At 45.8% G+C, this 12,311-nt stretch overlaps 1 protein-coding gene across 1 annotated transcript in view; it reads right to left on the bottom strand.

The window, feature by feature from the left end:
* The window catches only part of LOC147668304 (talin-2-like), a 1,432,932-nt gene that overhangs the window by 78,983 nt on the left and 1,341,638 nt on the right, over nt 1-12,311 (bottom strand). Inside the window, exon 58 of the mRNA XM_086948621.1 lies at nt 6,344-6,468. Within this exon, the coding sequence (XP_086804747.1) occupies nt 6,344-6,468 (125 nt within the window). The remainder of the gene's footprint in view (nt 1-6,343; nt 6,469-12,311) is intronic.

The following is a 12,311-nucleotide window of genomic DNA, read 5'->3' as shown; positions in this document are numbered from 1 at the left end:
TCTTCCCGCCGCTGCTGCCCCGTAGCCCCTTCCCCGCTAATTCCCACTCCCGCCTCCAAGCTGCGCTCCCAGGTTGAGCAAGCCTTCTGACCTCCTGGTCAGGAAACTCTGCTCTCCCCTTGCAGAGCTCCGTCGTTGGGCCGCTGCCCCCTGAACCTCTCTGTCTCTGGTAAGTGTTCGAGGCCCTCCTCCACAAGCAGGTTCCTGCCTGTGCCTCATCCCTGTTGGTCCAGTGGGAGAGCCTTGCTCTTCTGCTGGTGTGCTCGGCCAGCCTTTTCTGTTTTCTGTCTCGGTTTGTCTTTTTCTGCCTGTCAGGTTTCTGTTCATTTTGCCTGTCTATCTGTTGCCTTTTTATTCTTTTCATTTCAATCTATTGTGCCTTTTTCATATTGTGCTTTGTTGTGTCCTTTTTCTTGCTGTCTTCCTGCCACTGCTGACCCTGCGGCCCTTCCCTCTGCCATTTCTCGCTCCCACCTCCCAGCTGCGCTCTCTACCCCGTCCCCTACTTAATGGCGGCCACGCACAGTGGGCCCGCCGCTGGCGCGCCGAAGGCAAGCCCGTCTGCACCAGTCCGCGACCAGCACCATGGACCCTGGCTCTCGGGCTTCCCACCGCTATGATTCAGCTGTCCTCCATGCACTCAACCCTGGAAGAAACAACAACTGCCAGCTGTCGACGCCGGACACCACCCACGGGCGGTTTTCACGTCCACACTGGAGCAGAACCTTCACCAAACTCTGAACCCCCATGGCCACCCCCACCCTACGGACACCTGCACACCCGAACCCCTGAGGTGCATCCTCCTCAATGTATGCTCCCTGCACAGACACGCAGTAGAGATCTCGGACCTCCTCGACACGCTTTTGCCAGAAGTCGCCATCCTCATGGAAACCTGGACAAATTCCACCTCCGTCCAGACATTACTATCACCATACCTGACGGGTACAAGATCCAGAGGAAGGAACGCCCCACCCACCCAGGAGGAGGACTCGCCATCGTGCACTATAACTCCCTCATACTCACCTCTTCCAGCAATAACAACTCCTCGTCCCCTATGGAACACCTACATTTCCAGATCCAGACCAGCCCCAGAACGACTCAATGCGGCACCCTCGCCTACAGACCTCCAGGACCACAAACGGTGTTCACCATAACTGACCTCATAGCACCCCACGCCATCGCCCCATGGACTATATACTGCTCGGACACCTGAACTTCCACCTCGACAACCTCAGCGACCCCAATTGTACCGCTCTCCTGGACAACCTCGCCAACATTGGAATGAAAGTCACCACCCCTACCCACAAGGCGGAACACATCCTCGACCCCATCTTCGCAGGAGGGAACAACATCCACTTCAGTCACAGCATGCAACCCCTCTGGATGTACCACCTCTGCGTACACTTCTCCTTTGATAAAAGCACTGCTCACAAACCTACATCAATCACGCTCTCGGCGAAGGAATTGGAGCAAGGTCACTGAGGAGCACCTCAACGCCACCCTCAACCACAATCCCCCTTCCACCACGACCAACGTCAACTCTGGAGCCAATGAACTACACAGATGGATCACTAACTGCACAGACAAGCTCGCCCCCAATACGTAACTCTGACAAACAACACCCCATTAAAGCCACCTGGTTCACCATCGACCTCCGAGAATCCAGACACACCTGTAAACGTCTCGAGAAATTATGGAGAAACAGGAAAACCCCGGAAGCTCGGATCACCTACAAGAGCGCTATGACAGAATACCACCAACGCATCAGATTCACCAAAAGGACCTTAATCCAGGACAAAATCCTCACCTACTCCAGCAACTCGAAGGAACTCTTCAGCATCATTTAGGAATTCACCAAACCTCCTAGCGCAGCCTCAGAAGGCACACCTTCCCAGGACCTCTGCAACAAACTTGGCTCCTTCTTCCATCTTAAGATCAAGTCCCTCTACGATAACTTTAACGAACAGACACCAGACACTGAAACCACTCCTACCACCAGCAATGGCAGCCAGCCTACCATCTCCGCCTGCACACCAGTCACCACAGAAAACACTGCCACGACCATGAACGGCATTCAAACAGGAGCCCCCATGGACCCCAGCCCGCTGCACATCTTCCATAGAGCCGCTGCCGCCATAGCACCCGAGCTACGACCCACCATCTACACCACCTTTGAATCCGGCTCATTCCCCGACGACTGGAAAAGCGCAGAAGTCAAGCTGCTCCTCAAAAAGCCCTCCGCAGACCCAACGGACCTCAAAAACTAAAGACCCATCTCTCTCCTCCCCTTTGCTGCTAAAGTCACCTAGAAGATCATCAACATCCAGCTCTCAAACTTCTTAAAAGCCACCTCCCTCCTCGACTCTTTCCAATCTGGATTCTGCAGCAACCAGAGCACACACTGCCCTCCTCGCCACCACAGATGACATCAGCACTCTCCTTGACCAGAGCCACACGGCGGCCCTCATCTTACTAGGCCTCTCTGCAGCCTTTAACACCATCTCCCACCTCACTCTCACCGCCAGACTCCATGACGCCAGCATGCAGGGAAATGCCCTCAACTGTATCCGCTCTTTCCTCACCTGGCGAATCCAACGAATCAGACTCCCGTTTTTCCTCTCTGAACCCACAGAGATCAACTGCGGAGTACCCAAAGGATAATCGCTCAGCCCCACAATATTTAATATGGAAATGGTCCCTCTTGCCGCCATCGTCAAACTGTATGGACTCAGCATATTATCCTATGCCGACGACACCCAATGCATCTTCTCCCTCACGAAGGAACCCAACACCACCAGACTCAGCTTCCAGGAAGGAATAAAAGATGTTGCATCCTGGATGAGCAGCAGCTGTCTGAAGCTCATCTCTGAACTTTTCCTCTGACCCAACCCCTCAGCATGGGACACCGGTGAACCACCTGGTAGCCCACCGCCCTCGGTAACTCCCCCACACCCACGGACCACGCCTGGAACCTCGGCATCATACTCTACTCCTCTCTCACCATGACCCAACAGATCAACGCCATCTCCTCCAAGTGCTTCAACAGCCTCTGCATCCTTCGCAAGACCTTCAAATGGATCCCCCCCGAATCCAGAAAGACCGTCACTCACGCACTCATAACAAGCAGACTGGACTACGGAAACGCCCTCTACGCGGGAATCAACAAATCTCATCTCCGAAAACTCCTGACCATCCACAACATCGCTGCCAGACTCGTTCTCGGTTTCCCTCGACATGACCACATCTTCCAGCACCTATGTGCCTCCACTGGCTCCCCATCAAGAAGAATCCCTCCACAACACCGGACCCCAATACCTCAACAAAGAGTCTCCTTCCACATACCCAAGAGAAACCTTCGGTCTGCCGACCTCGCCCTCGCAGAAACCCCGCACATCCGCAGAGCCAGAGCGGGTGGAACAGCCTACGCCTACATCGTGGCAAAGACATGGAACGAGTTCCAGCTCAACATCAGATGTTCTCCCACTCTGCACACCTTCATGAACAGCCAAGATCTAGGTCTTTGGCTGAATCGGAGCAGCATGCCCCCCTTCCCCACAGTACCTTGAGACCCTTACAGGTGAGTAGCTCGCTTCACAAATCCCTGATTGATTAATTGACATAATGTTCTACCGTGTTCCAAGCATGGGGGCAAGCAAGGCTGCCTTTATAGGAGGAAACGACCTTTCTAGACATAGCTCTATGCCCCAACACAAGAAATAATTTGCACACAGTCAGTAACAACATCTTTCTATATTCAATTTTCAAACTAAATATTTGGACCACTAGGAATTGCTTTTCCCTTAACTGCTCTAGAATGGCTGCTTTCATTCACACGGATTTGCTCAGTACTTAATTTGTAAAAGAATGAGTGTTGGTACCCAAAGTTCCTCTCAGAGAGGCCCATGGCCGTTGCTATTAAAAGATAGTGTGGCTAATACCAATGCTGCGCAGTCTTAAATCCACCTCGTGCCTGTTTAATTCACTACATGACACTCCCTTCCACTTTATCTCACTCATGCAAGTTCCTGCTTTCTACCTTTGTGATTGTTTTTTCGTATTTCTCTTCCTCATCCTTTGTATGTTTTTTCCTCTCTTGCCCTCCATCAAGGTCTGATGAGGAAAAATAAGGAACGGTCCCCGAAAATGAGTGCCGGTTTCCCCAACGGCAACTACCATCTCCGATTAAGCACTGGATTCACTCCACTCAAGATCACCTATCATCACCATAATTGTGCTTCATTACAGAGGTTTTGCAGAACCAGACTTGCCCAGACGGTTGACAGAATGCCCACATTACAGCAGGAAGAGCAACATGACTAAGAAAATCAAGATTATCCAAAGAAAAGATGTGTATGTTTGCCATACTCTGGTTGCAGCTGTGTCTTGCTTTCAGTAGACACCCTATCTGGAAGATTACGTACATGTGTGCTCTGTCTCACTTTGCATTCGAAGCATTTAGGACATTACAGGGAAAGAGGTAAAGCATATTGGAGAAGGATGTGCCACCAAATCTGAAAAACATCTCTAGGAGAGAAACTTGCAAGCACAAATTAATGGCACCCCATAATGGCCAAGGAGTCAAAAAGGTCCACATGACAGAAATTCTACAGGGTAAAGATCAACTAATGCACCTAAGAATGAAGTTCTCTCTTGTGGTCTGCCATTCCATGTAGTAAATGTACATTTAAATGTGGGAATTTTACTCCTTATGTGACAAAATTTCATTTTAGAATAAACACTACTTCTCATTTGAGTCAATGGATTAGAAATTAATTGGAACAAAGCAAATATCAAATTCCAATACATGCTTTTTTGGTGAGTTAATTCCAAACAAACTCTGGTCCTCCACAGCACACAATATATCTGGTAACATGTCATCAGGCAAAAAGAAGAACCTTGACGCTTGCCATAGTGACTCATGACGGGTAATACCCTGAAACCGGTCAGCATTCCATCCATCATTTGTTTGCGTAGCACTTTTCCCCCTAAGTGAGATGGGTATGCCCAGAATTGGGTTACTTGCTCACTGTGCACTGGATTCAAGCTAGCCTGGCTCATGAGGGGTAATAACCCGAAACCGGTCCCAGGATGCTTGTTTCTGGTCCTGGCAGGACCTGGCTCAACAGTTCGGGCTGGACTGTTCCCATGAGGCACAGGGTCAAGACTGATTTGCCTATGGCTGGGTCTAAACTGGGATGGCATGGTGAGCAAAAGAACAATGGATTTAAGCCAGATGTCTTGACTGGGTGTGATGTATGATTTATTCAGCATTCTGTCCATCATTTGTTTACGTAGCACATTTCGCCCTAAGAGGGATGGGTATGCCCAGACGTGGATCCCTTGCTCACTGTGCCACTGGATTCAAGATAGCCTGGCTGATGAGGGGTAATACCCCAAACCGGTCCCAGGATGTTTGTTTTCAGTCCTGGAAGGACCTGGCTTGGCAGTTAGGGCTGTACTGTTCCCATGAGGCACAGGGTCAAGATTGATTTGCATATGGCTGGGTCTAAACTGGGGTGCCATGGTGAGCAAAAGAACGAAGGATTCAACCCAGATCACTTACCTGCGGGTGAGTGTATGATTTATTCAGAATTCCGTCCATCATTTGTTTGCGTAGCACATAGTGGTAAAGTAGGCATGACAACTACAGTTTCGTAGAAAATACTCCTACATGTGTACTACAGACATCGTAGGCTGCAGACATTTATAAACCTTGCAACATGGTAAACGAACTCTGGTCAGATAATCAGAATTAGAGGCTTGGTTCCACTATGAAGATGACTTGTCTATTCTACTGTAGAATAACCAAACTCACAGGTTCGGAAGATGGACTTGTGCCACATTGCTCAGTATTAAATGAGAAATTTCACACTAATCAAGGCTAGAATATAAAATTCTTCCTGATCCGTAACCAGAAGCTTTATTTTCAACTTTCCCAACATCATCCCAACTTTATTTAAAGAAACTCTTACTTTCCATCCCCCTCTCACTTTCCGTACAAGCACTTTTTCCACTCCTTCCAAAGCAACCCAGTAATGTGTCCATTGCATGATTGCTTATATGTTTATTCATCACGATTCCCATGACATTGATTGGCTGAACTATCCAAAATCTGAACCCCTCAACACAAATACAATTTCTACATAATTCGAAAATTTAAATCAGAGGACATCAAGGAAAGTCATGCAAAAAGATAAATTTTTGCACTTAATGTAACTTGTCAAAGCCAAGATAAAATAACCTTACAAGTAAATGCCATTAATAACGACTAGTAAGCGGCACACACCAGCTGTTTGCAAAAATACACATGAGCCATTACTGTTGCCACCAGACATTCACTTACTCTTGGCTTGGCTCTAGGTTTCAACTGCTCCAGTTTCTTGGCGGCTGCCTCGATGGACGCTGCTGCCCCCAACAGTTCTGTTTCAGCAATTACAGTTGGATCTTCGGGGTCCACCCACTCCGTACCTGGAATTAGGGAAAACGTAGAGCGTAATGTAGGTCAGGAGGAGCTCAGTGGGCAAACAGGGCTAACATGAACCAGTAATCTGATGGTCAGAGCACGCCCTCCCGCACACAGGAATGCATGCAAGGCTCATGGCCGTAAAATAAAATGACTGACATTGAGATGGCAAAGGCACACAGCCAAAAAGTTGTGATATCAACAAATAGTGGATCGATGGTATGGATGAGGACTCCTGAAACAGCTCTGAAGCCAGTAAGCATAAGTCTCTGCCTTATCATCCTAGATATCACTACAATTTCCTCTACGTCCCCTATGCTCAGTATCTCGCACTGAGAGGTGAGCAGGTTTTCTACTGGTCCAGTCTGATAGAGCTCACATTCACGCACTTAAAAACTCTGATACCGTATCAGTAATAATAAAAAAACTACTATTACAGTCATACGTGCACTTATTTATACACACTCTAATGTTCTGACAAACGTCATTATCTGCAGTAAATGAACCACCACGTCTCAGTAAGAGGAGGAAAGTATGTGTATGCTGTGGGATGATTAATTAATGGGATGCACAGCACATTACTGGAGGAGGGGGTGATGGAAACGCTGGTCAACAAGATGCACTGCACATGGCACAGAGGACCACAAGGGAGATGTTCATGATGGATATGCATCAACCCGCGCAAGCCAAAACACGTATTGATTTACTTTATGGGTACTGTACTGTTATGTTTATATGGCCTTTAATACCACTATACGAAAAATCTTTAATGGAAATCTTATTTCCTAGTGACGGTAGCCACTGCACCAGCGTGCCCCGAGAAAATCAGGAGAATTTTGGTGGGAGAAAGACCATTTTTATTTGGCTTAGGTGATCCCCTGAAAACAGTAAAGAGAGTACTGACTCTGCCGGTTTATGGGAAAGTGATTTTTTTCTCTAATATGGGTTGAAGGCGACAAGGGTGAAATGACACCGGAATGAGGAGATCTTGTTGGACAGGCACCACTGATTTCAAACCAAGAAAGATTTCTAAACAAGAGCATCCCTGCACCTGGCTAAGATGGAGGTATATTTTAATTAATATTTAATGTTTTTCTTTATAGGTTTTAAAAGAATACTATGGCTCAAGCAACAATAACACTACATATAGGATCAAACGTGTATAGCAATCAAAAAGAAATATATATTTTTCATTGAAGAGGTCTGAAGGACATCTTTAATTTCTGCTGGAGTGGTCTAAAATATCACTTCAAAAACCAAAGGTGAATGTTCACAATTCGGAGCACCACTCGGAATCCCAAATAGCAATAACAATAGGAAATGTTCTGGTAATTGTTAGCTACCCATCTACAATGCTATCTTACACAGCTCCCATACACTTGAACTACTCTCAACCTTACAACAAAAAAATAATAAATTTTGAGGGAAAACATGGATATTGATTTGCTTTGTACTGGTTCGTTTTGCAGAGTCTTTTTTTATCTTCATGCTCTTTTTTGTGGTCTCGTGTAGGAGCTTGAGAACAGTGGATACAGCTGGCGGGAAGGTGAGGCTGCCAGTTTTACCTACAGCCTGTCAACACTTTGCCAAGCGAAGAGGATTACTGAATGCCAACAGCATTGACCACACTATTTCAAACGCATAAGAAGAGGCTTAAGTAGAGTGCTTAGGTACCAAGTAATGACATGGTCAGATCTTTGAATGTTGTAGTTGGAAATGCCATAGCTCGGGAGAGAAGCGCAATCCTGCGATGCTCTCCTGTTGATGTCGCTCCTGCCCTATCTATTAGGGCTGTATGGCAATGGTGATCATAGCAAGTAATTCATAATAAAACCATTTTCACCTGTCCACTTCAGGGGCAAAATGCCTATAGGCTTCCCTATGTAAAACCCGTCTCTTCATCTTTTTTTTGCCTCTATATGTGTTTATGTTATAGTTGAGTGAGAGGGTTGTCCGATACCTAGTCGAGTGCACAGCCGCATCTCCTTTGGCTGCTTATGTGTGAGAGAACCCAAAATGGGGTGGGATTTGTGTGAGGCTACCTAGTTCTCTGCTTAACTGGGAGCCCACAATTGAGCCTGTCTTTGTACGTTGTTCAGGTGGAAGTGTCAGACCTTCAGCCTTTGTAGTTGCCTCAGTATCTGAAAGCCCCTCCTCATCACCTTAACACAATTTGCATCTACGAGAGATGTGGCCTGCTATTGGAGATATCACCACTGCAGGAGAGCCTCCTTTTGCATTTGACTTTGCATGTTTGTTGTGATCGTGCAGTGTCACTACAAGGGTCTTCACTGAATTTAAATGTGGTAGGAGAGCTATGATTAGCCCGTTTGACCAGTAAGTTGTTCCAGGGTGTCTCAACAATCTAGGAAGAAGCTGCAAACCAGGGCAGGTGAGAAGGTCTGTGATCCATGGTAGAGTATTACTGAACTTCTGTCTTCCCTTCCTATTGATTGACGTTGTGCTGTAGTGCCCTATGAGGGGAGAGCCCTGATGGCTGTGGGAGAGGATGCTGGTCCGAACTTTACAGGAGAGCCTACCTGCCAGTTGAGTTCGTAAGCCCAGCTGCTGGTTAGGACCAGTTCAAGTTAACAAGGACACCACTGCTCTAGTCCACCAGGTTGCCAACTGCTGTTCAGCAGGTTACACCCAAATTCGTTGCCATTATTGTCATCGCCTACGGTGAATGGGAGGAGCCGGCATCCACTACATTTGTGTAAGAGTCCGCTTCCTACCTGAACCTGTCCATGCTGCAGGAGAGCAGTGCATGCCTTCTACTTGGCACCGCAGGCCATTGAAGATTACTCTGGCATCAATCCCTTGCTGGCCAGTTGGTCACCTAGCTCGAGAAGGTAGGCCAAGTGTGGAACCGTTGACCACATCCAAATGAGTCAAGCAGCTTGGGATTCTTTTCCAATCTGGATCCCCGGTACTCTATTTACAGTTTTGTCTTTGTTGAGGAGATTACCAGAGTCTGTCTCCCCAGGTCCGTAGGAATGCTTAAGTTCAAACTCTGGCGATAGTTCCCAAAATACAAGGCTTTTAAATATCCTGTGCACTTGTGTGCGGAATCTGTTGTTCTGGTACCAGCACCAACTACAGTCAACAATGACTCAGTTATCCACTTCAGGGTCCAATAGTACTGTGGGCTCAAAACACTTCTGGTGAAAAAGGACCCTCATTGTCATAACTGGAGCAACATTGCCACTGTAAGCCCTGGGACTACAGGAACCGGATTTCACAGCTGTAACCATCTTAGTTCTACACTGGTGTAACATTACAGAAGGATTGGAATATTATGTCTGGGATAATGCAAGTGTGCGTGGCCCAACCGCAAGAATGCTCTAGGGGATCACAATCTATTACATTGGCCTTTTCAGATGAGGAGGCAGTAAAAATGGAAATGTTGTTAATGGGGAACGGGGAGAAGGATTTGTGGTTCAGAATGGAGGAAAGAGTCCTCAGGTAACCTATGTATCTGCAGAGACCTAAACTGGACTAGTTCTAAGCTAAGGGAAGCATTAACATTCACTTGAAACCCCCAGTGGAAGGAGTGAAAATACACTTAAACCAGTGCTTATCTTCCAAAGAACTACAAATACTACAAATGAACAATCCCCCTTGAGTACTCAGCAGAAATAGTTTTGGAAACAAAAAATATGCCAAATGTAAAAAAAAATATGAATTAACCTATCCCACTTTACATCCTAATATTCAGTCTATAGGTAACTCCTAAAATCTCGGACTAAGAGAGCACACAATAACTACAAACACCAAAAGGGCATATATGTCTAGTGCACTGACAATTTAGAGGAAACCAGCAAGTCTTCAATTGGATGGTCAAACTTGCCAACATTTCTTTTATAACCAAGACTTTTAAAAGAAAAGTCTTTTCATGCCTTCTACAGTGAAAATTGCTTCCTCTTGTGACCGTGGTTTGAAAGATATGCATTGCACAACAACACAGATGTGCTTCGAATTTTTGGCCACAGTAATTAGGAAATGACTGTTGAAGCTACAAAAATGCACTGACTAATACTACTGTAATGAACACAGATGCTATCACAGAGACACTGTGGGAAGTAATGAAATGATCATTCCATTCTTATCTCCAAAATATATTTGAGGCATTTTATTGAAAACTTATTCAAGTACAAATAAAATTAATGAAAAAAACATCCATCAAAATTAGCATGAGTAGGCAAGGGACAAGGTCAAAATTACCGCTAAGGCCCAGTGTAGGATTTAAAATAGACCTCGATTAGGGTCAGAGTAAAGGGATTAATGAAAGTTAGGGATAAGGTCAAGGTGAGGGTATGATGAGAATAAGGGGCTTCCATTAGGGTTATGATATTGAAGAAGATGATGATGTAGCAAACCATGAAACCTTAGATCAGGAAGGTATTAAGCACACCTCACACAACACGAGTTGTTTCTCCAACAGATGTGTCCAAGGAGAAGGGGCAAGTAAAAGATATAGATGGAGGACCTGCAACAGCTTGGCAGGTGTCTAAGAAAGGACACAAAAGAGCCAAAGTTACAGCTCTCCCTCTGGTGGAATGGGTGCGGATTCCTTCTGGAGCCTTTGTTCCAGGAAACATATCCAAAATCTTGGTGCCCATTACATTTTAATGTGATGCTCTCTGTTTGGAAACTGAACTTTAGTTTTCTTCAGGAAAAACCGACAGAAAATCCTTTGTTAGGATGTAGAAACGTAAAGCCTTTTTTGGCTCAAAACAATATGGTCTCTTAGGAACCTTGTGTGGACGTGGAGGAGGACTGGGCATTAGCAAGCTGGTCTTTGTTGAACCAGGGCGAAGTCTCAGAGAGAAACTAGAAAAGGTTTTGAAGGGTACCAGTTTTTTTGTGTTTTTCTTTTGCAGATCTATATAGCGCAAACTCGACCCAAATGTATTGGATCACTTTACATGAGCACCAGTTACGTCACACAAGGACACATTCGTTATTTGGTAGGTGTGAGGAGATTACATGATTTGCCCAGAATCACACGACGTTGAGGTGACGCTGAGGCTCGAACCCAGTTCATCAAACCATTAAGAAACTACATAACAACAAGTACTGAAAGGACAGAATCTGATTCAGGCAACCACAAAGCCCTTACATGCACATACATTAAGGTATTCCCAAACCAAATATAAAACAAATCCCAGATAGTAGATGTGGAACACAGCAATGGGTCAGTATCCCTTTGTCTACATGAAGATAAGAACTATCTCTACCATCTGGAGTACACTAGTCTGGTTGACATTATGTGGGATGACAGCAAAACCTCAGGTAGTCTCTCTAATTAATCTAGCTGATACTGTAGCTCTCCAGGAGTTCTACATGAAGACAGACTCGCCAGGCTCGGTGGAAGACTTTCTGTAAACTCCTCAACTGAGACAGAGCATGGTGGGTAAAAAAAGACAATGGGACTGGATAGTATCCCAGAGTCATTACCAGTGGCTGAGAAAAAATGGTAGCCAACCTCCAATCACTTGTTTGTTTTCTTCATTGCAACTCTCATATTTGAGTTTAAGTCAATATTTCTTAGTTTGTTCTCACAGGAACTGAAAGTTATAACTAGGAACTAAGATATGGAGCCACGAGAGACCAGTGAGGATGTTCCTTTGGAGAGAGGCTGTAGTATTGACATGGTTTGGAATTCACCCTGGATCCACTTATCTTCTGTACACCTTTCAACATTGCGTCTGGCTGAAGCTGTTTCAAGGTTAAATAATCTGCTGGTCATATTTGTTAGAATTATTTATAAATGGTGTACAGGATAGTTCAACCCTACTCTATTACATACACTTTTGTGGTTACAAATGAGACACAAGTGAGGGGA

This window comes from Lissotriton vulgaris, unplaced genomic scaffold (assembly GCF_964263255.1).
Source record: "Lissotriton vulgaris unplaced genomic scaffold, aLisVul1.2 SCAFFOLD_325, whole genome shotgun sequence".
Classification (NCBI taxonomy): Eukaryota; Metazoa; Chordata; class Amphibia; order Caudata; family Salamandridae; genus Lissotriton; species Lissotriton vulgaris.
The sequence above is the reverse complement of the archived record's forward strand: the minus strand, read 5'-3'. Positions and strand labels throughout refer to the sequence as shown.